Here is a 25,620-nt window from a genome sequence, read left to right on the forward strand (position 1 = left end):
GACTTGGCTATGCCAGATCCCAACCATATTGCCAGTATCTGCTGGGTCTTGTAAGGGGCAGTACTTCAGCCCGTGAAACGGGGCAGTACTTCAGCCCATGAAACGGGGCGTGGTTAAGGACTCCAAAGCGGGTGTTTCTTTGACCCCAGCCTCTCTGGTGTTGAACTTGCCACCAGTACACTCAAGAAGAGGCTGCTATCTTGGCTGAAGTAAAGCACTACTGGATCTCCAAAGCCAGATCATCCAAAAATGTTCTTCCATTGATAGTATTGGTCCCCTATGAAGGAGACCAAGGGATGGTTAATCTTCTTGGGATCCGGCACTCACTCCAGACAGTAGCAGGCATTTGATATTCGTGCCTGTGAACTTGTGGGCACCCGAGATGTACCACCAGTGCTGGAGCTACCATCATGGGTACTGAAATGACAAAGACCTCTCACCTAGGGGCAGTGCAGGGCCAATCCCAGCAAAACTACCAGAATCACCGACCAAGGTTATGCAAATTCAGTGGTACTGTATAAGATAGCTGGCTGCTCAGATTTGATTTTTAAAATTAAACTATATCAGAGTAAAATTTAACTTTATCCTAATAACATTTAAAGATATATGAAATTATGAAGGTATTTCCCTTCCAGCACTGGGCACAAAAAAAAACAGGAAATGATTATATTCAACTACTAGTCTCAAACAAGTAATTGGTTAAGTATTCAGAAATGTAAAACTTTGAGAATAAGTGTAACCCATATAACAGTATATATGTATTTAACTGTTTGATACTTGGAGAAGAGACAACATGAATTACAGGCCAAACAGAAAAAAGTTAGGACACTTTCCATTTCCAGTGACAGTTGTAAGCAAAAGAAGTGTCAATTTATTTCTTTTGAATATAAAAAAAACCCAAAATATAAACGGTCTGTACAGCCATGATATAAAACCGTACACAGGCCCGACTTTACAAGTACAAATGGTGTAGATTCAGATTCTGCAGCAAAGTCTGCACTCACAACGCTCTCTACAAGAACGATACAAACTGGTCCAGACCTTCAAAAACAGCCAGGCTGATTGCCACGTCAGGAAACATGCATTAAAACTACCCATGGTTGGGTCAGTTGTCAAGCAGTGTTCCCTCGAAGCTGCGCGACCCAAGGCTCACTGGCTTCTCCATTGTAAATACCGTGCAGGTGCGGAAACTAACAAGCTTACAGGGAACATAGTTGTCAAATATATATACATATTTTCTTAATTAACAGCATTACTTTTTTTCTCTGGTAATTGGACATTTTCTGAGCAGCTGCCAGTTGAAGTCAGACGAGTTCCTCTGCACGAACTGTTCCCTCTTTACTGTATCTCCCCAATGTATAGTCTTTTGTCACTGGATGCCGAAAGAACTGTTGGAATAAGAAAAAAATTAGATTTCTGTCAAGCTACATTTTACCTCAGATGCTAGAAGCAGTTATATTTAAATTAGAAAATTGCACCCCAGTCTTTGTTCTGAAATATCCCACCCAATATACCAATCTGCTTTCAAGTACTCCTGGTTAGAAGGCAGGGGGAAAAAAAAGTCCCAATGTACAACAAAAAAAAACCTGTGGACATTATTAGAGCCACAAGATTTGTGCACTAGTTCACAATTTAATAACCCATGGCCATGGTCACTAGTGAGGTTCGTAATTCCAGCAGAAAGGCTGCCAACAAAGTGCCTCTGGTGAAACGTCAAATACATCACAAAGACAAAGTTGAAACATCTCCCTAATTCTTCAACCAGCTCGATAACATCTTCATTTTCACTAAAATGATTAGATTACATCTGCCTCCATAAAATATTCAGAAAGGACAAATCAGTTATGAGTTTGTTTTCCCAACCATGGTTAATAGTAATTACAGTACTACCTGGGGATTTTAAGTAAAGTTTTATAAACAAACTGTGTGTGATGCAACGGGATGAGATCGAGCAGTTAGAACATATTACAGCATCTTTTACAAATCTGGAAAGAAAAACACAAGGAAAAGCACACATTTACATAGCATCTTTCATGTTGCGATGTTCCAAAGCACTTCACAGCCAATGAATTACAGCAAGATCCCACAAACAATCTGAAGTGACCAGACAATCTGTGTTAGAAGTCAAGATACCGGAAGAACTCCCTGCTTTTGTGATATTTTGCAACCACAGTTTAACGCATCTGAAAGATGGCACCTCCAACAATGCAGCACTCCCTCAATGCTGCACTGAAGTGTTGGCCTCGATTATGTGCTCAAGTCCATAGAGTGGTTTGAACCCACAACCTTCTGCCTCGAGGCAAGAGTGCAATCAATTACGTTAAGCCGACAGAAACAAGCTGAGTGGTGTAGTGGTGTGAGAGAGAGAGAGAGAGAGAGAGAGAGAGAGAAAGAAAAATATAATGGGTAAAACACAATGCCAGATTCCGACCCAAACCACCAGCATCTGCAGGGACTTGCAGGGGGCAGAACTTCAGTCCGTCCCTTATGCCACTTATGTTGAGATGCGTGGTTAGGCACTCAAGAGTAGGTTTCCTTGGCTTGGCCCAACCTCTCTGGTGTTGAACTGGCAGCCATTATACTCAACTGGAGGCATTCTGGCTGAAGTAGTGCACTACTGGATCACCAAAGGCAGGTCATAGCAAGATGGCATAAATAGCAAATGAGATAAATGGCCAATAATATTTAAATCAAGCATATTAGAATCACAATATCATTATGTAATTTGAGATTAGAAAGAGACATAGCTGTGATTTTAAATCGTATTTGTTGAAGAACCATGAATATGAAGTTTTTGAAGATATTATGAAAACAGGATGCACAGCATCAGTATTAGATTGCAAGTCTGAGCTCCTCAGCAGGCCTTGAATATACAATGTAGATCTAAAGTCCAGTGTCTTTGCCCCTGCTCAACTCACCAACCTTCACCAGCTGTACATGCTTGCTCACACCTTTATACTGATCTATTCCTTGCCCCATGATTACTCTCCGCCATCAGCAGATGCTCTTTCAGCCATTATGCCTCCTGGAACATTTTCCCCAAATCTCTCTGCCTTGTCAACTCCGCTCTTCAAAACATACTTTGGTCTCCCATCCCTTAACTTATTTCCTGATTTTCCCTTTGGGTTGGTAGCCACTTTTCCCTTCTCCTCCTTAAAATGAATTGAGACATCGGCCTGTACATGAAGAATGCTATTGAAATGTACAAATAACAGAAAATTCTGGAAATACATAGCTGTTCAGTCAACCTCTAAAAAGAAAAAAAAAAAGATAGGTTAACTTTTTCAGTGTGTACGCTTTATCGCTCAGCCTACTGAATGGTACACACACCCGAAATGTCATAGGCTGTCTTTTCCCTTTGCTGATGTTGAGTGACCTGTGTAATTCCAGCATTTTCTGTTTCTAATGAAGTGTTAGTAGTAATTATATCTATCCTGAGTTTTAGATTGTTGCCCTCAGCAAGACACTTACTGATTGGTTCTTCAGGATGAAATGCCACCTCATTCACTGAGCCTGCGTGTCCTGGTAATTTATACAGGATTCTTCGTGACGTTGTATCCCAGACATAAACAAACCTTAAAGAAATAATGCAATCCCTTAGTGCTGATGGGTTTAATGTTTTTTCAAATGATCTTCAACAACAATTTGCATTTGGATAGTGCCTTTTAACATAGTAATGCATCCCAAGGTGCTTCTGTAAATTAATGTAATCCACAGGAATATGTAGAGTTGTACTGCAGGAAAACAAATGATCTTAATATGACACCATAGCTCGTGAGTATGGCTGCATTATTTTCAGAGAGCATTCCCTGCCATGCTCCCTACCTCTTTTAAAAAGATCAGATTTAGAATCTGTAGACTTTTGGCACAACGTATGTTACTAGGCCATGAACAATTCCGAAGTCATATGAAGCTGTTGCGGCATTAAGTTAACACCATTTTTTTCCCCTCAAAGGGTAAATTTCATTTCTCCATAGAATCCATGTTTAAACAATTTCCTGCACACATCATCCTTGACATTCAATAAAGGAGGTTTCAAATACAATGAAGTAAAGTTATTAAATTAGAAGTTATCAAAGGGAGACGACGTATTCCAAGATTCACATCTCCTGACCCATCATAAAATTCATCAGTCAAATCAGCGAGTGGACACATAAACATACAAAATGCATATGAATGATCATCCATTTCTTTCAAAAGATTTATTAATCACACATTTATTATCAAAGTGCTCATGAAACAATATTTACCTGTCAGCAGATCCAGCTGCTATTTTGCTCCCATCAGTTGACCATGAACATCTCAAGAGGTTCTGCAAGAAATTGTATAATGTCAAGTCTGGCACAAGAGGACAACATACTACTGGGGGGAGGGGGGGGGGGGGGGGAAGACATGTTAATGCTGAGGTAATGCAACACTGGTCTGCAACTCCCAACCCAAAAGCTTACCCACTGCTGGACCAACACACTTCCCATACCAAATTATCCCAGTGAGGCTGGCAACTTGCACTAAATTATTCATTATACACTAAATGACTCCAACATTATGGTCTTCTGCATTTGCCATCATTATCAGCTTAGAAATGAATAATCTTTGTTGAACTTTTCAAGCTACTATAACCACTTGATAAACATAAAGAACTATAAAATGTCCTCATTTTCATTGTGCTTCATTTTACGTTGCCAGAGAAAGCACAAAATGCTACTTAGTATGACCGTTGCATACACCACACCACAGACAGCATTCCTGCCTCATAGGGAAGCATTATTCTCAAGCAGAACATGCAAGTGCCACTGCAGTCTTCTAAATACTCATGTTCTTTTTGATTTACCAAGTTAAGACACAGCTTTAATTCAAAAAATAGTCCCTACCTTTTCAAAGTTATGCACGTTACCCTGGAATATTTTCACACATCTCTCTTTTGGAGCGAATGGACGCACATCCCAGACTCGCACTGTAAATCCAATCACAAAAATCATAATGTTTTGGCAATTAACTTTTCTTCTGATTTAGAAACATACCCTTTCTGCTAACTGGAAGGCAGAACTAATACAAATAAGAGAGCCTCATCAGCCTCATGCGCCATGGTTTATTATGTGGCTTGCATCAATCTTCACTCAATTAACTTAATGCACAATAACCTCAATGGTAAAAATAAAACCCAGAAAAGCTTCCCCCAATGGTTCAGCTAATTACAGACAAACCACACACAGCTGTAAGTTCCCAGGTGCAATCCCTGATCCCCTGATCCGTGTTGAGTTAGCCAATCTCAGCTGGGGCATTGTTAGTGGAGCTTAATTGGCCTTAATGGCTGTGCATTAGGAAAAATCCAACTACAGTTCCCATTCCTTATCACTATCCAGCAAGCCCCACAAAACTAGCCAGGGTCTCCATTCCTGATCACTATGAGGGGAGCCCTGTTAAGTGTGTGTGTGTGCGAGTGTGTGAACTAGAACATCTAACAGACAGATGTTGGTTCAAGCCTTACTCTAGGACCTCAGTGCATAATCTAGATTGATATTTCAGTACAGTACTTGCTGGAAGCACCATCATGTCCATCTGTCCCCATTGAATGATTCAAAAAAGGAGCAGGGAACTCTGTGTCCTGACCAATGTTAGAGTTGTTATGATCGGGAATGCACTGCCCAAAAGGGTGGTGAAAGCAGATTCAAAAGTAACAGTCAAAAGGGAATTGGGTATAGACTTGAACACAAAATCTGTAGGGCTATGGGGAAAGAGGAGAGAGAGATTAGATAGATCTTTTAAAGAGATGGTACAGGCATGATGGGCCAAATGGCCTCCTTCTGTGTTGTATCATTCTATGATTATCTGTTTGTGGGATCTTGTGTGAAAATTGGCTGAGACATTTGTCTTCTTAACAACAGTGACTACAATTTTAAAGTTAATTCAATGCACGTGAAGTAATTTTGGGACACGCAGAGGACGTGATAAGGCATTAAATGACTGCAAGTTAGGACTTTCTAGACATTATCACTCTTCCAAAAGGTCTAAAGGAATCAGATCTGTTACCTCCTGTCCTATTTAATTAATCTGATTATTTAATACTCTCGGGGCTAGAAATCCGCCGACTATGCGATCATTTTTTTGGGGATATTTCACCAGATTTGGCGAAAAAACAGTCGGCGGGAATTTGGGTGACGTTTTGCGGTGGCGGTTTTCAAATACCCGTGGGGAAAGGAGCAAGACTCGAAATAGCGTTTGCGCCAAAAATTTGGCTCTCTGCGCACCCGTATTTTGCGTGAAAAATACCGACATGTAAAAAACTGCGTTGCAGTCCTTGGAGCAGTGGTAAGTACGAGGACCTGCAAAAAAGGTAAGTTAAAGTTTTTATTTTTTCATTCTTTTTTAACGATTCGATAGATAAGTGTCTTGTAAATGTTTCATACATTTCCACCCCCCCCCCAAATTTATTTTTGGTGTTTTCCCGCCTTCCCAAGGCCCAACTTGCAGTGGTATCGGCCTCGGACTAAAGTTGGTGAGGATCGCAGTTTGCGCCACGAATCCTCATACGACACCGATTTTTACCGCTGCGCACATTAAAGGTTGAACTTCCGGCCTGATAGCGATAGCGAAGCGAGAACTGTAATTTTGGTGAAAAAATTAAGTCTTTTAGCTGAGAACCGAATTTCTAGCCCTCGGTCTTAAATAGAACACAATAATTAACCACTTCCATCCTCCTTTAAAACACACACACACTTATTACCTGTATTGTCCATAGAATTAGATAGAAGGTAAGAGCCATCTCCACTTAGAGCCAAACCAGTCACAGAGTCTGTATGACCACGCATGGTATAAATTAACTTGTTTTGTCGCAGGTCCCAAACCTAACAAGAAAAAAAGTTGAACTTTAAAAATAATTTCAAGTCATTAAGAGGCACGCCACAAACAATATCTAGGTACAAGTATATGTAAAATTAAAAAGCGTTTCAAAATTAACCACAGCAGAGATTTATTTTTATTTTTGGAGTTTGCTGCATTGCAATTATTAAGAACTTCTACTATGTATTTTGAAAAGTTATACTCCGATTTGTGCAGTTTGTGTCAGAATGTGCAAGTTTCCCTGATATTTTACAAGCCTACATCAGACATGTTATAGAGTTACTCACTGGCTATCTCACATGTCCTTTATTACCAACGTTCTCAACCTGTGTAAACTCACCCTAGACAATATCTATTTGCAAAACAATTGATGCATGAACTCCTCATTTCTGGCAAACATTCTGAATGATCTCATTCTTAGAATGAGGTTTATCATAAACAATAAGGCCCAAGGGGAAGAAAGGAGCACAGGCCATGAGCCCCTTAAGATGTTCAAATCCAGGAATCTTCTGGGATTCCTTCATTCATCCCATTTTCCCCCTGTTCTTTTTCATTTAAAAGCAGTAGTGAAGGGTAAACAAATTAAGAGTGAACGAGTAAGGTTACACAATTATTTGCATATTCCACCCCCACCCCAAACATTTCAAACCTCAAATAAACTTTGAGGATAAATTGTATTCAAGATGCCCAGGATAAATATAGGAAATTATTTTCCCCATGCCAATTTTCTCCCATCCCAAATCTAGTTGTTTACTTCTTACAGGGTTCCTTGCTACTACAAAGTCCTCTGACTCTCATGTCTGACAGCTCCAGGCTGATTTGTGAGCTTATCACTGGGCCAAACTCAAGCCTACAACTGGAAACTCGGCTATAGAGAGTGTCAGTCGAATGGATCACAAAGAATTGCGGTCATGCCCCTCAAATTGAACTCATCTTTAGCTCAGATATAGCGGTCAAACATTACTTAAAAAATATCCGAGGATATCATTGAGAATGCTTGAATTGAATAGCTTGATTGGAGAAATTCTATTCCAACCACTTAGATCAATTTGTGATTTCAGGAAATTAGCATTGCTCCTGGCAACTATCAGGGACATAGCTTAAGACTGAATATGCTTAATGCTCTGCATTTAACAGGTATTAAGATGTTTGACTACTCTTTTTCCCCCCAGATGCTTTTGGTATATCAAGCCATAAAGTATATTCTCTGCAGCTGGCAGAAAGAGCTCGCATTAACCAATGTTAACTTTGTGACCAGCATTAAAGAATCCAATAAACCAAAATCCTCAGATAAAAATGTATTTTTTTAGTACATAATAAAACCACCCAAGGAGGTTAAGACATCAGACACAGCTTCCCAGCTATACCATTTTCCTGATTCTGAGACGAGAGAAGTTGGTCTAGCCAAAATCAAAAGTGGGATTACTTTTCAAAAATGATGAAAACAAGGAATTTAAGAGCAGTCAAAGTCCGTGACTTTAAAAAGGAGAACAGGATATAAATCATAAATGCAGAGATAGAGCTTTATTAGGAGTTGATTTTTCAGGCTACCTCACAAAGCTCAAAATCTAAGTTCCCCCAATGTTCAGTGAAGTTATCCTGTAAGTGGCTGAGCCATGCAGGCCAGGAAAATCGTGTGATTTCCAGCCTGTGCTGATGTAGTTGACCTTAGCTGGATGCCACAATTGCCCACAGAGCCACACCATGGTTTGAAGAAGAGAAAAAGGAAAAATTGGCCAGTGCTCCTGGTCCGGGTCCCTCCCTACTAACCCCTACTGGAAATGTCCATGTGTCGATGCTGGGTGAGAACAGAATGAGACTCAGCTGTGACACACAGTACAGCTGAGTAGCCTATCGGCACATCAAGAATGGCCACTTGGGCGAGCTATTGGAAAAATTATACTTCAATCAAGGAGCCAACACCCCTAGAAAATAAAACTGAGAAGAAATAAAGAACACCCTTAAAAAAAAAAAAGACAGGTTCTCCTACCAGGTATCAATAGTTGCACAATAGGTTCCAATAACCACCACCATTGTCATTTTAGCAGAACCAGAACACTGGAGGATCGTTGGCTATCACTCAGGTCTCGAACAACAGAACTTCACTAGTCTATTCTAGAAAGTGAACAGCAGATAAAAGTTTTGCCATAATCTGATGCATGTGAGTGTTTGGCAACCCTGCTAAAAGTATCCACTACAAAATAGTCAGGTGAGGTACTGGTTTACTAACAATGATTTAGTGCCAACCACAGCACTACCAACTCTGAAGAGAGTCAGGACTAAAAGCAAAAACAGATACTGTACAATTTGCTCCCTGATTTCACATCAGTGAGGTTCTTTGTCAGCAGACACAGTATCAGAGGGCCCACTTTTGAACAAGTTGGGAGCATCAGTTGATCAATATGTCAGGAGGTCTCCAAAGGGTTCACAAACCTTGGGATATGTATTCCCATATAAAGCAGCGGTGCCTATAAACTGAATCCATATAAAACATCTCTCTCAGGACCACCAGGTCAAATCTGGTCAATAGGCCATTGCTAAAGAAGCCGACCTGTTAAACCCAGGGGCAAAGACCACAGGTTAGCATTCAACTACACACCTGCGCCTTCCTGAAATTGACCCCAGGGGAACAAAGAGAAAAATAAATTCATTTTATCCAAAAATATTGCAGCTTTATATTTTAATAGCGATTCTAAAACTCGGCAATGCCATTTTTTGTTGATTAGTTCAATTTTACACTTACATGTGGCTAATGAATTATTCACTCTAGAAGGAGTATCTTACCTTAATATCATTATCGATACCACCAGAGATAATCTGGTCACTTGTGTCATTAAATGTTGCCGCTAGTACTTGGTACGTGTTCTGAAATGTATGGATAGCAGCCTTCTTCCGGATGTCCCATAGCTGGGGTACAGAAAAAATGCAATTTAGATGTAGAAACATATATATATTTTTTTTTTAAATACAGATGACAAAAGAGAATAAGACAGAGACAACAATGGATAGAGAAGAGAAAGATAGGAGAAAAAGGGGGGAGAGCAAATGAGCGAGCAACAAAATAAGTGAGGTGGGAAAGGAGAGCACGAGTGGAGGGAAGGAAAGGAGAGAGAGAGAGAAGAGACAAAGAGCCCAAACTGTCAACCTGTCTCAGTTTTTGTAGTAGAGAGTGTTTTACAAGGAGAGAATTTCTTTATTTTTGTCCATAAGCAGCATCTCATGTCAACAATTTATGGGAGTAACATATATTGTACTATGCTGAAAGATGGCAATTTTAACATTATCCTTTGGAAGTGCCCCATGAACAATGTGTACATTTCCATTTAAAAAAATACGACTTTCCTTACGCACCTTTTCACATCATGTTTTTCAAATTTCAGCAACTATACCACCAGGCTAGGGTTTTATTTACATAACATGTGCATGCAATTTGACCAACGTAAGAACATAATAGGAACAGGAGTAGGCCATACGGCCCTTCAAGCCTGCTTCACCATTCAATAAGATCATGGCTGATCTGATCATGGACTCAGCTCCACTTCCCCGCCCGCTCACCATAACCCCTTATCGTTTAAGAAACTGTCTATTTTAGTTTTAAATTTATTCAATGTCCCAGCTTCTACAGCTCGCTGGGGCAGCGAATTCCACAGATTTACAACCCTCAGAGAAGAAATTTCTCATCTCGGTTTTAAATGTGCGGCTTCTTATTCTAAGATTATGCCCTCTAGTTCTAGTCTCCCCCATCAGTGGAAACATCCTCTTTGCATCCACCTTGTCAAGCCCCCTCATAACCTTATATGTTTCAATAAGATCACCTCTCATTCTTCTGAATTCCAATAAGTTGAGGCCCAACCTACTCAACCTTTCCTCATAAGTCAACCCCCTCATCCCCATAATCAACCCAGTGAACTAAAGCAAGTATATCCTTTCGTAAATATGGAAACCAAAACTGCACGCAGTATTCCAGGTGTGGCCTCACCAATACCTTATATAGTTGGTAGCAAGACTTCCCTGCTTTTATACTCCATCCCCTTTGCAATAAAGGCCAAGATACCATTGGCCTTCCTGATCACTTGCTGTACCTGCATACAATCCTTTTGTGTTTCATGCACAAGTACTCCCAGGTCCCACTGTACTGCGGCACTTTGCAATCTTTCTCCATTTAAATAATAACTTGCTCTTTGATTTTTTTCTGCCAAAGTGCATGACCTCACACTTTCCAACATTATACTCCATGTGCCAAATTTTTTCCCACTCACTTAGCCTGTCTATATCCTTTTGCAGATTTTTTGTGTCCTCCTCACACATTTCTTTTCCTCCCACCTTTGTATAGTCAGCAAACTTGACTACGTTACACTCAGTCCCTTCTTCCAAGTTGTTAATATAGATTGTAAATAGTTGGGGTCCCAGCACTGAGCCCTGCGGCACCCCTCTAGTTACTGGTTGCCAACCAGAGAATGAACCATTTATCCTGATTCTCTGTTTTCTGTTAGTTAGCCAATTCTCTATCCATGCTAATATATTACCCCCAACCCAGTGAACTTTTATCTTGTGCAGTAACCTTTTATGTGGCACCTTGTCAAATGCCTTTTGGAAGTCCAAATACACCACATCCACTGGTTCCCCTTTATCCATCCTATTTGTTACATCCTCAAGGAACTCCAGCAAATTTGTCAAACATGACTTCCCCTTCATAAATCCATGCTGACTCTGCCTGACCGAATTTTGCTTTTCCAAATGTCCTGCTACTGCTTCTTTAATAATGGACTCCAACATTTTCCCAACCATAGCTGTTAGGCTAACTGGTCTATATTTCCTGCTTTTTGTCTGCCTCCTTTTTTTAAATAGGGGCGTTACATTTGCAGTTTTCCAATCTGCTGGGACCTCCCCAGAATCCAGAGAATTTTGGTAAATTACAACCAATGCATCCACAATCCCTGTCGTTACTTCTCTTAAGACCCTAGGATGCAAGCCATCGGGTCCAGGGGATTTATCTGCCTTTAATCCCATTATCTTACTGAGTACCACCTCTTTAGTGATTGTGATTGTGTTAAGTTCCTCCCCCCCTATAGCCCCTTGACTTTCAATTTTTGGTCCTCTCCTGAAGGCACTGACCTTTTCTGGGGTCCAGCTCCACAACCTTCCGGTACCTGTTCAAATGGCAACTCTTAATGTATAAGGCTAGACAGGGGTTGTCAATGGGATAAGGTGACATAGCCAGCCAGATCCCATTCTCACCGAACACATACTTTCTAGCAAGAAGTAACGAGATGGCAATCAGGAACAGAAATTCTGGCAACCCTTCTCTCTCTCCCTTGTCCTGGCACTGAAGCCAATGCTAACCACGCAACTGCAGCCCCGGCTCAAATTTGCAAATTTAGCACGGACCCAAGGCTGAACCTGCGACATTCCTGGTTTGTCTGACTCAGCTATTCACTGGATAAACACATTGAGCCATTGGCAGAGCTTCACCCCCTGTCAAACACATCTATCCAAAGGCGAGGGTAATATAGTTATACTGGTAGCTGCTCAGTCCTTGCCAGGATATTTTAATTCTTACAAGTTTTTGCTTTCGAATTTCTGAATTAACCCTTCAGTTTTTAAGCCCGTGAACCACTAGGCTAGAAAGACGCATTATGCCCCGATATTAAATTGCAATCACCTTTACGGTTCCGTCATCGCTTCCTGTACAGACCAACTGTGGTCCCCGTCTGGCTGGGTAACATGAATTCACAAAGGAAGTGTGGCCTTTCAATCTCTTGATTCTTTCGCCTGTTTCACTGTCCCACACTGCGACAGTTTTATCTGTTGATGCTGAAAAAAGCATGCTGAAGACAAAGCAGAAAGATTAACCCAAATGCAAGACAGCCTCAAAACATTAGATCAACAAAGTAATTCCGTGAACATTAAACCAGGTTTTAAATTGGGGTGGATGGGGGCAGGGGAAAGAGTATAATCTTCATAGTTTTTTTTAAATTTATAAACTCGGCTTATTTTATTTTACTTCATTTTAGCGAAATCTAGTTATTTTTGCTTCCTCTTTCTGCCTGCATTTACCACACAGTATCAATTACTGGTCACTGCCGCAGCCCACATCTCAACCTCCCTGAAGTATCCAGGCAAGCATCCAGTTTAGACTAGCAGAGATGAGAATAGATGGCATGCAAATATGGTTTATATTCAAAGGTGAAGAGGCAAGGACACCAACGTGGGAAAGAAGAGTAGAGATAAACTAGAGTGGTTAGATGACTCCAAATTTAAAGACCTGCAGATTGTGGGAGGAAGGGAAGACAGAGGCTGAGTCAGTCTATAATTTTGAGATCCATGGAAAGAATGAGTTAAAGTGGGAGATGGTGAAATCAACATAGTAAGGATAAGAAGGGGAAAAAGTGTGTAGGATGGTGTATTTGGTTCGTCCATTCTGAGGAGCACCAAACTGTTCGACAATACCAGATACATAGAAAACTAAGAGGTTAAGACCAATGGCAAAGCATCGAGTCATTCTCATTAAAATTATAACACTTTCTCAAAGGAGCACAGGAACATAAAGGACTGCAAAAGACGATTGCAACCTAGCTAGTGGGACCCAAATTTCAAAGAAATACCATATTGTACGTTTTCATAGAACACAATCATTTCTTTAGTCAAAAAACAAATCAGCTCTCTTAAATATTACAGTACCTGCCATCTGTGTTATAATGCAATTCCATGACCGCTCCACTGTGGCCTTTCAATGTAGCATAGTTATCGCAGTCTCCATACACATTCCATAACACTGGGGAGAGAGAGCAAGGCACAAAAACATCAAGGGCCGTAAAACACACATGGCCTTTGTGGACTTTTCAAAGCATTAAAAAAGTTTGCAATGTGTTGACTCTAAATCACAAGCTTTCTCACGAGAAGAATAAAACGTTTTTTAGGGCCACCAGGCGAAGAGAAGAAATGTTAACAAATGGCTATTTTAAACTTTAACAAAAACTGAAAATACAGGTAACACAGCGGATCAGGCAACATCATCTGCGGAGGGGAGTTAACGTTTGGAGGCTCATGTGGAGCATAAACACCTGCAGGGACCAGTTGGGCCGAACGGCCCGTTTCTGTGCTGTAAATACTATGTAACGTTTGATGACGGGTCCACACATTGCATCAACTTCGCTCTGCTCTCCGCAAATGCTGCCTAACTGGTGAGCGTTTCCAACATTTTCTGTTTTTGTTTCTAATTTCCAGCAGCGACAGTCATCTTAAAATCATCAGGGATGGCTTCAACTGACAACATTTTTACAGATTTTAACAGATCAGTAACATTTGCTTTCTATAGTGGAACCAATTTAATATATTTACAAACTTCCCTATTAGGAATACAGTACAGGAGGTACTGCCAACAAATCCACCTCTACAGCCAGTATTAATATCACGAGCAAGTGTTGCCCTGAAGCAGAATCGATGCCTCAAAATGTTTATTTTGACTCAACACCTGGCAATCGAGCTCAGGATCAATGGCTCACTGCTCCGAGGATAGCACAATACAAATACAATATTGCCATTTGGGATATTTAATGTTTATTTCAAATACGATACAGGAAAGATTTCATTTCAGCTTTTGTGTGCTGCACAATTCATGACCTCAAACTAGTCCCAATACGATCATCATCAAAGATAGATACAGCTCAAAATATTCGCTCCAGACACAACCTTAGTTGGAAAGAACAAAGCCTTACACTTGCACTGCTGAGTATTTTAAAAGTTCAAATGAGCAGAACATGAACATTTTATATATCATAGGAACATAGGATTGGGAGCAGGCCATTCAGCCCCTCAAGACTATTTTGCCGTTCAATCAGTCCATGGCTGATCTGTACCTCAACTCTATTTACCCACCTTTGATCAATATTCCTTGATACCCTTGCGTGTCAAAAATCTCAGTCCTAAAAAAGTCAATTGACCCACCAACAACACAATGTTCCTTCTCAGCTACGCAGGACCGTGCAGTAATCTGAAAGGTCCCACACAGGCCGTGCATCGATGTTCCCATAGAGCTGGTTGAAGCTCCCACGCTGACTGGAGAAACCGTGATGTGTGGCAGTTTGAATGGGCTGCGCAGCCCTTTAAAGGGGTCGCACACCCAAATATAAATTACAGAGAACATTGCCGCACGTGCAGAAATTTCAAGGGATAGCGCATTAAAAGAAACAGGCTGTGCAGAACAAGGTAGTAAAGGGTGATGGGGAGCGGGCAGGGAAGTGGAGCCGAGCCCATGATCTTATTGAAATGTGGAGCAGACTCGATAGCCTACTCCTGCTCCTATTTATGTTCTAAAGGGCAGCTTACAGGGAACATTGCCTCCACAGTCCTTTGGGGGAAGGAGAGTTCCTGATTTCCACTACCCTGTATGTGGGAAAGTGGTTTCAGATTTCACTCCTGAATGGACGAGCTCTAATTTTGGGATTGGACCTCCTTGTTATTGATTCCCTCATCAGAGGAAATAGTTTATATATACCCCATTGAATCCCTTTATAATTTTAAACATCTCAATTAGGTCACCCCTCAACCGTCTAAACTCAAGGGAATATAAACCAAGTTTTTGCAACCAATCCTCCTATTTTAACCCTTTATATCCTGGCATCACACTGGTGATTCTGTGATGTACCCCATCTAAGGCCAACATATCCTTTCCGAGATGCGGGGCCCAAAGCTAAACATAATACTCCAGATTGGGTCTGGCCAAGGCAATAAAGCATCACTTCCTCAATCGTGAATTCCAATTACCTTGAGATAAAGGCCAAAATTCCATTAGCTTTTTTTGATTACTTTTTATATCTGTGCACTAACTTTTAGTAATGTGTGTACATGGAAACATAAATCCTTTTGCTCCTCCACACTTTCTGGTCATTCGCCATTAAGAAAGTATTCTGATTTGTCTTTCTTGGATCCAAAGTGGATGACTTCCCACTTCCCAAAGTGGATGACTTTACACTTTACTGTACCATCACCAAAGGATGGCATTTTGAACTTCGTCTGTCATTAGTATAATGGGACAAACAACTGCAACACCATTAACAAAATCATGACCTTGTATAATAAACAGTTCCAAAGTAATTCAAGTTTACTTATAACGACTATGCCAAGTACCATAGCCTGTGTGACTGAAAATGGTTGAAAACAGAAACTAAGATAAAGTAGTCTCTCTCACTTACATATGAGTCGGTCAAATCCTGCGGATGCCAGTGTTGCTCCGTTCGGGTGGAACTTACAGCAATAAACCTCTCCTTCGTGACCTGTTAGAAGCATTATAGGAGCTTGAAGATTTGATGTCCTTGGGGGACCCTAAATGATTGGCATAAAAGCAAAAGAGGAAACTACATCATTATGGATATCCCTCCGTTGCTCCGCCCCCAAATAAAAGCCCAATACGAACTCAACTCAAATGTAAATACTTGCCACAGGACACCCACCAGCAAAACTGGAACCAATACACACATTCTGCTGATCCATTTTATATCAGTACAACATTTAGAAACCAGAGCTTACCCTGCTGCACCCCAACAATCACCATATTACAGCCACAGCTGGGACCAGAATTGCAACACGCCTCAAATTAAATTGCCAGAGGAAAAACAAAATACCCAAACACCGAGCATTAGGACAGGGGTGTCCCAGCTTTATATCCTTATGGACCATAAAAGTGCACATCATGAAGCCTTCAGGCCAGGTGTAAATTTTAAATCCATGTTCCCCATAAATCACATTATCAGTTTCTGATCCGAACAAATCTTGGTGTTGTGGTTTATGATTTACCCATTAATTAGGCAACTTGCCAAGTGCAGGCCTTTCTTTGCCCCCATCCCACAACATTCAAACAGGACAAATCAGACAACAAGAAATATAAGTGTAAATAGAAATAAAGAATTTCCATTTGCATCGTGATTTTTACAACCTCTGGACAACTCAAAACACTTAACAGCCAACGAAGTACTTTTGAAGTGCAGTGACTATTACAACGTAGGGAAACAAGGAAGCCAACTTGCACAAAGCAAGATTCCCACAAATAGCAACGACAACCAGATATGTTTTAGTGTTGAGGGATACATAGCCAGGACACCAGGAGAACTCCCCTGCACTTCTTCAAATAGTCCACTTGTGAAGGTAGACATCACAGTTTAATAGAAACATAGAAAATAGGTGCAGGAGTAGGCCATTCGGCCCTTCGAGCCTGCACCGCCATTCAATGAGATCATGGCTGAATATACAACTTCAGTACCCCATTCCTGCTTTCTCGCCATGTTTTATCTGAAAGATGGCACCACTGACCAGTGCAGTACAGAGTAAGTGCTGCACTAAGTGTTAGCTTACACTATGTGCTCAAGTCTCTGGAGTGGGACTTGAACCCAGGACCTTCTGACTCAGATGCAAGAATGCTACCACTGAGCATCACTGGGCTACAAGTGTTGCACGTGGCTCATGGGCAGTTAGGGCATGTGTGTTATGGATCACTAGGTACAGATGCCACTGTGGGGTGACAGAAGGACTATGCTCTATAAAATCCTCCCAAAGAGCCAAATTTTCTCTTTGGCATTGATCATGTGACTGAGCTAGTTTGAAATTTGGAAAATAAACCATTTTTTGAAGAGGCTATGTTGGAGGTTTCCCCATAAAAATTATAAAAAGCATTACACTACCCATTGTTTAAACTCACTTTACTATATCGTTCAAGTTCAAATATAACCTGTGAAATTCACCCCCATGACCAAACAAAGGGCTCGAGAAGCAACCAATAATCCGGAGAGAAAATATACCACCCTTTTTGCACTCCAGCAACTCAGCTGCTGAGCGATAATCAAATTGCTGCAAAAATCTAATAGTAACTCTATTGTGTATCTGTAAAGCATGTTCCGCCACCAGGGAGTGCATCCCCTGAAGTCCCAAGGGATCCCAGCATCCCTTGGGAGCGCTGTATATAAGCCGGCCCCCGAAGGCCTGTTCCTCACTCTAGAGTGTCTTATTAAAGACTGAGGTCACTGTTACTTTAACCTCCCTGTGTGTAGCCTCATCTGTGTTAGGAACACAATAACTGGCGACGAGTATACGAATCTAACACATAGATGCAGCAAACTGTGGGCATCCTGGAGAAGTTCTCGGGAGGGTGAGGACTGGGAAGCCTATGTCGTATGGCTAGACCAGTACTTTGTAGCCAACGAGCTGGACGGAGAAGGAAGCGCTGCAAAAAGGAGAGCGGTCCTCCTCACGGTCTGCGGGGCACTGACCGACAGCCTCATGAAGAATCTTCTGGCCCCGGTGAAACCCACAGATAAGTTGTATGAGGAGCTATGTACACTGGTTTGGGAGCATCTTAACCCGAGGGAGAGCGTGTTGATTGCGAGGTATCGGTTCTACATGTGCCAGTGATCTGAAGGTCAGGAAGTGGCGAGCTACGTCGCCGAGCTAAGGTGACTTGCAGACAATGTGAGTTTGATGGCTACTGGGAGCAAATGCTCAGAGACTTTTTTGTTCTGGGCATTGGCCACGAGACCATCCTACGAAAACTTTTGACTGTAGAGACACCGACCCTCAGTAAGGCCATTGCAATAGCACAGGCGTTTATGTCCACCAGTGACAACCCCAAACAAATCTCTCAGCACACAAGTGCGAGCAATGTTCATAACTTAACTGGAACTGTGTTTGCGAGCAGAAATGTACAGGGCAGAAACCACGAGTCTGCAACTGCCAGTAGGCCTCAGGTGACCCAGATGACTGAGTCCGCAACAAAGGATGAATGCAAGGCAATTCACACCTTGCTGGCGTTGTGGAGGCTTCCATTCAGCCTATTCATGCCGCTTCAAAGGGTATGTTTGCAAGAGCTGTGGAACAATGGGGCACCTCCAACGAGCTTGCCCCTGCTAACCACCACGTGGCAGAGGAAGATCGGTCCCATGGTGGATCAAAGCAATTTCGAGCCTGAGAGAGAGGAGGCAGGTGCTGAAGTACACGGGGTGCACACATTTTCGACGAAATGTCCACCGAAAATGCTAAATGTAAAATTGAATGGCTTACCCGTAGCCATGGAACTGGACACTGGCGCTAGCCAATCCATCATGAGTAAAAAGATGTTTGAGAGACTGTGGTGCAACAAGGCACTCAGACTAGCCCTGAGCCCCATCCACACAAAACTGAGAACGTACATCAAAGAGATTATCACTGTCCTGGGCAGCGCCATGGTCAAGGTCACCCACGAGGGCACGGTGCACGAACTGCCACTCTGGATTGTCCCAGGCGATGGCCCCACACTGCTTGGAAGGAGCTGGCTGGGCAAAATCCGCTGGAACTGGGATGACATCCGAGTGCTATCACATGTCGATGAGGCCTCATGTACCCAGGTTCTTAACAAATTTCCTTCCCTTTTTGAGCCAGGCATTGGAAACTTTTCCGGGGCGAAGGTGCGGATCCACTTGGTCCCAGAGGCACGACCCATCCACCACAAGGCGCGAGCGGTACCTCACATGATGAGGGCGAGAGTGGAAATCGAGCTGGACAGGCTTCAACGTGAGGGCATCATCTCCCCAATAGAATTCAGCGAGTGGGCCAGCCCGATTGTTCCAGTACTCAAAAGTGATGGCACGGTCAGGATTTGCGGTGATTATAAAGTAACAATTAATCGTTTCTCGCTACAGACCAATACCCACTACCGAAGGCAGACGACCTATTTGCGACGCTGGCAGGAGTCTTCGAAGGGCCTCACTTGCATCAACACGCACAAGGGACTGTTCATCTACAACAGATGCCAGTTTGGAATTCGGTCGGCTGCAGCGATCTTCCAGAGAAACATGGAGAGCCTACTCAAGTCAGTACCACACACGGTGGCCTTTCAGGACGACATATTGGTCACGGGTCGGGACACCGTCGAGCACCTACAAAACCAGGAGGAGGTCCTCCAGCGAATGGATTGCGTAGAGCTGCGGCTGAAGAGGTAGAAATGCGTCTTCATGGCAACAGAAGTGGAGTTTTTGGGGAGAAAGATGGCAGCAGACGGCATTCGGCCCACAGATGCCAAGACAGGCGCTATCAGGAACGCACCCAAGCCACAGAATGTCACGGAGCTGCAGTCGTTCCTGGGACTCAACTATTTTGGTAACTTCCTAACGGGGTTAAGCACCCTGTTAAAGCCCTTACATGTGTTATTGCGTAAAGGCGAGAACTGGGTTTGGGGAAAAAAACAAGTAATTGCTTTTGAGAAAGCCAGAAACATTTTATGCTCCACCAAGCTGCTTGTATTGTATAACCCGTGTAAAAGACTTGTGCTAGCATGTGATGCGTCGTCGTACGGAGTCGGGTGTGTATTACAACAAGCTAACGTTGCGGGGAAGTTGCAACCTGTCGCCTATGCCTCCAGGAGCATGTGAAGGCTGAGAGGGCCTACAGCATGATTGAGAAAGAGGCTTTAGCGTGTGTTCGGGGTAAAGAAAGTGCATCAGTACCTGTTTGGCCTCAAATTTGAGCTGGAAACCGATCACAAGCCCCTCATATACTTGTTCGCTGAAAACAAGGGAATCAATACTAATGCCTCAGCCCGCATACAAAGGTGGGCACTCGCGCTATCAGCGTATAACTATATCATCCGCCACAGGCCAGGCACCGAGAACTGTGCAGATGCTCTCAGTCGGCTACCATTGCCCACCACCGGGGTGAAAATGGCGCAGCCTGCAAACTTGTTGATGGTGGCGCAGCCTGCAGACTTGTTGGTCATGATAGCATTTGAAAATGATAAATCACCTGTCACAGCCCGCCAGATTGGGACTTGAACCAGCCAAGATCCTCTGCTGTCCCTAGTAAAAAAAACTGTGTACCACATGGGAGCTGGGCCAGCATCTCCATTGAAATGCAAGAGCTAATCAAGCCGCTCCAGCGGCGAAAGAACGAGCTGTCCATTCAGGTAGACTGCCTGTTGTGGGGTAACCACGTAGTGCTATTCAAAAAGGGCAGGGAGACGTTCATCTCGGATCTCCACAGCACACACCCGGGTATCGTAATGATGAAAGCGATAGCCAGATCCCACATGTGGTGGCTCGGTATCGACTCTGACTTACCTCTGTACGGCGATGCAGCGTGTGCTCAGTTAAGCAATGCGCCCAGAGAGGCACCACTAAGTTTGTGGTCCTGGCCCTCCAGACCATGGTCGAGGATCCATGTCGACTATGCGGGCCCGTTTCTCGGCAAAATGTTCCTGGTGGTGGTGGATGCTTTTTCAAAATGGATTGAATGAGAAATAATGTCGGGAAGGACTGCCACCGCCACCATTGAAAGCCATGTTTGCCACCCACAGCCTGCCTGACATACTGGTCAGTGACAACGGGCCATGTTTCACCAGTGCCGAATTTAAAGAATTCATGACCCACAATGGGATCAAACATGTCACCTCGGTCCCATTTAAACCAGCCTCCAAGGGGCAGGCAGGGCGGGCTGTACAAAGAATCAAACAGAGCCTCAAACGAGTCACAGAAGGCTCACTCCAAACCCGCCTGTCCCGAGTACTGCTCAGCACGAGACCCCACTCGCTCATAGGGGTGCCCCCGGCTGAGCTACTCATGAAAAGGACACTTAAAACCAGACTCTCGCTGGTTCACCCCAACCTGCACGATCAGGTAGAGAGCAGGCGGCAGCAACAAAATGTAAACGATGGTCGCGCCACTGTGTCACGGGAAATTGATCTGAATGACCTGTGTATGTGCTAAACTATGGACGGGGTCCCAAGTGGATCGCGGGCACGGTGATAGTTGAAGAAGCGAGTAGGGCGTTTGTAGTCAAACTAGACAATGGACAAATTTGCAGAAAGCACCTGGACCAAACGAGGCTGCAGTTCACAGACTTCCCTGAACAACCCACAGCAGACACCACCTTTTTCGAGCCCACAACACAAACCCAAAGGATCAACGACACCACCCCCAGACCAGGAAATCAAACCCATCACGCCCAACAGCCTAGCAAGGCCATGCTCACCCAGCAGGGCTAACAACACGCCAGCCCAGCAAGGGCACAGCCAACACACCAGAACAGACATTTGTACCGAAGCGGTCCACCATGGAAGGAAAGGCTCCCGACCGCCTCACCTTGGGGGGGGGGGGGGGAAAAGAGAGAAAGTGATATTGTGTATCTGTAAAGCATCCACTCCCATGTTCCGCCACCAGGGAGTGCATCCCCTGAAGTCCCAAGGGATCCCAGCATTCCTTGGGAGCACTGTATATAAGCCGGCCCCCAAGGACTGTTCCTCACTCGAGTGTCTTAATAAAGACTGAGGTCACTGTTACTTTAACCTCCCTGTGTGCAGTCTCATCTGTGTTAGGAACACAATACACTCCATGACAAAAAATAAAATACAACTGCAAATGCTAGAAATTTGACAGAAAAACAATGTGCTGGAATGGGTTTGTCAATATCTGAACACAGAAAAGGTGGTTAATGTCTTGGGAGTAGTCATTCATTCGACGTCAGTTCTGATGAAGAGGCTACATGCAAAAAGTACTGAGTAATGACACTTCTACACAAGTAGGCTCATGAAAAGAATGAAACACTTTTGCATGTTTGTGGAAATATTAACCCCACTGCTATTCAATTCAATCTACATCCAGGTCATGATTCCTATAAAAGTAGTCAGTTTCCAATTACTCAAGTTAGCAAATAATGGTGAATACTGTAGCAAACTGTGTTTCGGGAATGCTGAAAATCTGCTATAAAATGCAGGAAATGCACACCAGGTGAATTATCAACAAAAAAAACTTACTAACTTTAAAAATGAACGTTTCCAAATCCTACGATAGAAATAGCTGTTAAAAACTGACTTATACCAATTTGCCTCAGTTCCTGGCACTTTCATCTCAAAAGAACAGATAAACTTGCATTTATAGTGTGCCTTTACATTCTCAGGATGTCCCAAAGCACTTGACAGCCAATGAAGTACTTTAGAATCTTAGTCACACAGCAAGGACCCACAAATGACAAGATAAAAGGATCAGATAATTTTTTGTCATGTTGCTGGTTGGCCAGGACAGGTTGAGGGTTCAAGCCCCGCTCCAGCACTTGAGCTCATTGTCCAGGCCAACACTCCATTCAAGTACTGAGGGACTGCTGCACTATCAGAGGTACTTGCCCTTTAGATGACACATTGAATGTCATTCTAATAATTTGCTCTAATAGTACACATTGACATTAAAGTAAACATGGACATTTAGCTGCGGCTCGGTGGGTAGCACACTTGCCTCTGAATCAGAAAGTTGTGGGTTCAAGCCCCACTCCAGAGTATTGAGCACAAGAAACCAGGCTAACAGTCCAGTGTAGTACTAAGGGAGTGCTGCAGTGTTGAAGATGCTGTTGTTCAAATGAGATGTTAAACCAAGAACCTGTCTGCTCTTTTGGGTGGACATAAAAGATCCCATGCTACTATTTTGAAGAGCAGCAGGAGAGTCTGGCCGATGTTTTTCCCTCAACCAACATGACTAAAATAAAGATGATCTGGTCATTATCACATTGCTGTTTGTGGGAACTTGCTGTGCGTAAGTATGCAACTCCTACATTACAGCAGTGACAACACTATCTATTTAAGAAAGGCAGGAGACAGAAAGCAGGAAACTATAGACCAATTAGCCTAACATCTATCATTAGGAAAATGCTGCAGTCTATCATTAAGGTAGTAATAGCAGGGCATTTAGAAAATCAAAATGCTGTCAAGCAGAGTCAGCATAGTTTTATGAAGGGGAAATCATGTTTGACAAATTTGCTGGAGTTCTTTGAGGACGTAACGAGCAGGGTGGATAAAGGGGAACCAGTAGATGTGGTATATTTGGATTTCGAGAAAGCATTCGATAAGGTGCCACATAAAAGGTTACTGCATAACTGAGAGCTCACGGGGTTGGGGGTAATACATTAGCGTGGATAGAGGAATGGCAAACTAACAGAAAACAGAGCCGGGATAAATGGGGCATTTTCAGGTTGGCAAACTGTAACTAGTGGGGTGCCACAGGGATCAATGCTGGGGCCTCAACTATTTACAAATTATATTAATGACTTGGATGAAGGGACCAAGTGTAACGTAGCCAAATTTGCTGCTGATACAAAGATAAATGGGAAAGCAAGTTGTGAGGAGGACGCAAAGAATCTACAAAGGTATATAGATAGGCTTAGTGAGTGGACAAAAATTTGGCAGATGGAGTACAATGTGGGAAAATGTGAGCTTATCCACTTTAGCAGGAAAAATTAAAAAAAACTATTTAAATGGGGAGAGATTACAAAATGCAGTACAGAGGGATCTGGGAGTTCTTGTATATGAAACAAAGAGTTAGCATGCAGGTACAGCAAATAATCAGGAAGCCAAATGGAATGTTGGCCTTTATTGCATGGGGAATGGAGTATAACAGCAAGGAAGTCCTACTCCAACTGTACAGGGCGTTGGTAAGACCACACCTGGAGTACTGCGTACAGTTTTGGTCCCCTTATTTAAGGAAGGATTATACTTGCATCGGAGGCATTTCAGAGAAGGTTCACGAGGTTGATTACTGAGATGAGGGGTTGTCATATGAAGAGAGGTTAATGAGGTTGGGCCTATACTCATTGGAGTTCAAAAGAATGAAAGGTGATCTTATTGAAACATACAAGATACTGAGGGGGCTTGACAAGGTAGATGCAGAGGGTGTTTCCCCTATGGGGGAATCTGGAACTAGGGGGCATAGTTTCAGAATAAGGGGTGGCCCATTTAAGACAGAAACGAGGAGCAATTTCTTCTCTCAGAGTCGTGAATCTTTGGAATTCTCTACCCCAGGGAGCTGTGGAACCTGTGTCATTGAATATATTTAAGGTGGAGATAGACCAATTTTTGAATGATAAGGGAGTCAAGGGGGAGCGGGCAGGGAAGTGGAGTTGAGGCCAGGATCAGATATGATCTTATTGAATGGCAGAGCAGGCTTAAGGGGCCGAATGGCCTACTCCTGCTCCTATTTCTCATGTTCTTATGTTCAAAAATACTACATTGGCTGTAAAGCACTTTTGGACATCCATAGGCCCTCAAAGGCACTATATAACTGCAAATCTTTTTCTTTCAGGATGCTGTGTGATGACGCCACCGCCACACCGAAAGGCTCAAACCACGAATTAGAATGTTCGAAATTTACAGCACAGAAGGAGGCCATTCAGCCCATCACGTCTGTGCTGGCCAAAGAAGAGCTACCCAGCCTAATCCCACTTTCCAGCTCTTGGTCCGTAGCCCTGTAGGTTCATGTCAAGTGCACATCCAAGTACTTTTTAAATGCGATGAGGGTTTCTGCCTCTACCACCCTTTCAGACCCCTCTGGGTGAAAGAAGTTCTCAACTCTCCTCTGAACCTTCTACCAACTACTTTAAATCTCTGTCCTCTGGTGATTGACCGCTCCGAGAGGAAATAGGTGCTTCCTCTCCACTGTGTAGGCCCGGTCTGCTGGAGCCACTATCCAACGCCACTCACCGCCTGCAGCACGGCCTGCTGGGGTGCCGCGGCCGGCGGCTCATTGCGAGGCCGCTTGGCTTGCACCAGCGCCATTTCCTGCGCCTTGCGCTTCTGGTCGATCATCGTGTCCGCCGCCGATTCCCCCCTCACCGCCGGCTCGAAGACTCAGAACCCTGCCGCCGCGTCGCTGAGGCCACCCACCAGCCAACAACGCGCTTCCTCATTGGGTGGCCCGGCCTCATCCCGCCTCATCTCTACTACCATAGGCTGATCTCTACGTCAATCGCTGCCGGAATGGCCGGCACCCGCTCATGCTTGCA

General features: G+C 43.3%; 1 protein-coding gene across 1 annotated transcript; it reads right to left on the bottom strand.

The window, feature by feature from the left end:
- Positions 1-842: 842 nt before the first annotated feature.
- Positions 843-25,494, bottom strand: snrnp40 (small nuclear ribonucleoprotein 40 (U5)). The gene is made up of 10 exons (XM_070898418.1): positions 25,319-25,494; positions 16,035-16,164; positions 13,522-13,615; positions 12,503-12,668; positions 9,625-9,747; positions 6,725-6,845; positions 4,872-4,954; positions 4,251-4,312; positions 3,472-3,575; positions 843-1,388 (listed from the first exon to the last, which is right to left on the bottom strand). Exons 1-10 carry the CDS (start codon positions 25,421-25,423, stop codon positions 1,339-1,341), a joined length of 1,038 nt encoding a protein of 345 aa, XP_070754519.1. The 5' UTR covers positions 25,424-25,494; the 3' UTR covers positions 843-1,338.
- Positions 25,495-25,620: the final 126 nt, after the last annotated feature.

The sequence above is a fragment of the Pristiophorus japonicus genome, chromosome 14 (genome assembly GCF_044704955.1).
Source record: "Pristiophorus japonicus isolate sPriJap1 chromosome 14, sPriJap1.hap1, whole genome shotgun sequence".
In the NCBI taxonomy this organism is placed as follows: Eukaryota; Metazoa; Chordata; class Chondrichthyes; family Pristiophoridae; genus Pristiophorus; species Pristiophorus japonicus.

Excerpts from the sequence above, each read along its gene's own strand:
- snrnp40 (XM_070898418.1), bottom strand. The coding sequence starts at position 25,423 with ATGATCGACCAGAAGCGCAAGGCGCAGGAAATGGCGCTGGTGCAAGCC. Across the intron at positions 4,955-6,724 it reads TAATTCTATGGACAATACAG|TGCGAGTCTGGGATGTGCGT; the intron begins GTAATAAGTGTG and ends TTGGATTTACAG. Across the intron at positions 3,576-4,250 it reads GCAGCTGGATCTGCTGACAG|GTTTGTTTATGTCTGGGATA; the intron begins GTAAATATTGTT and ends TATTTCTTTAAG.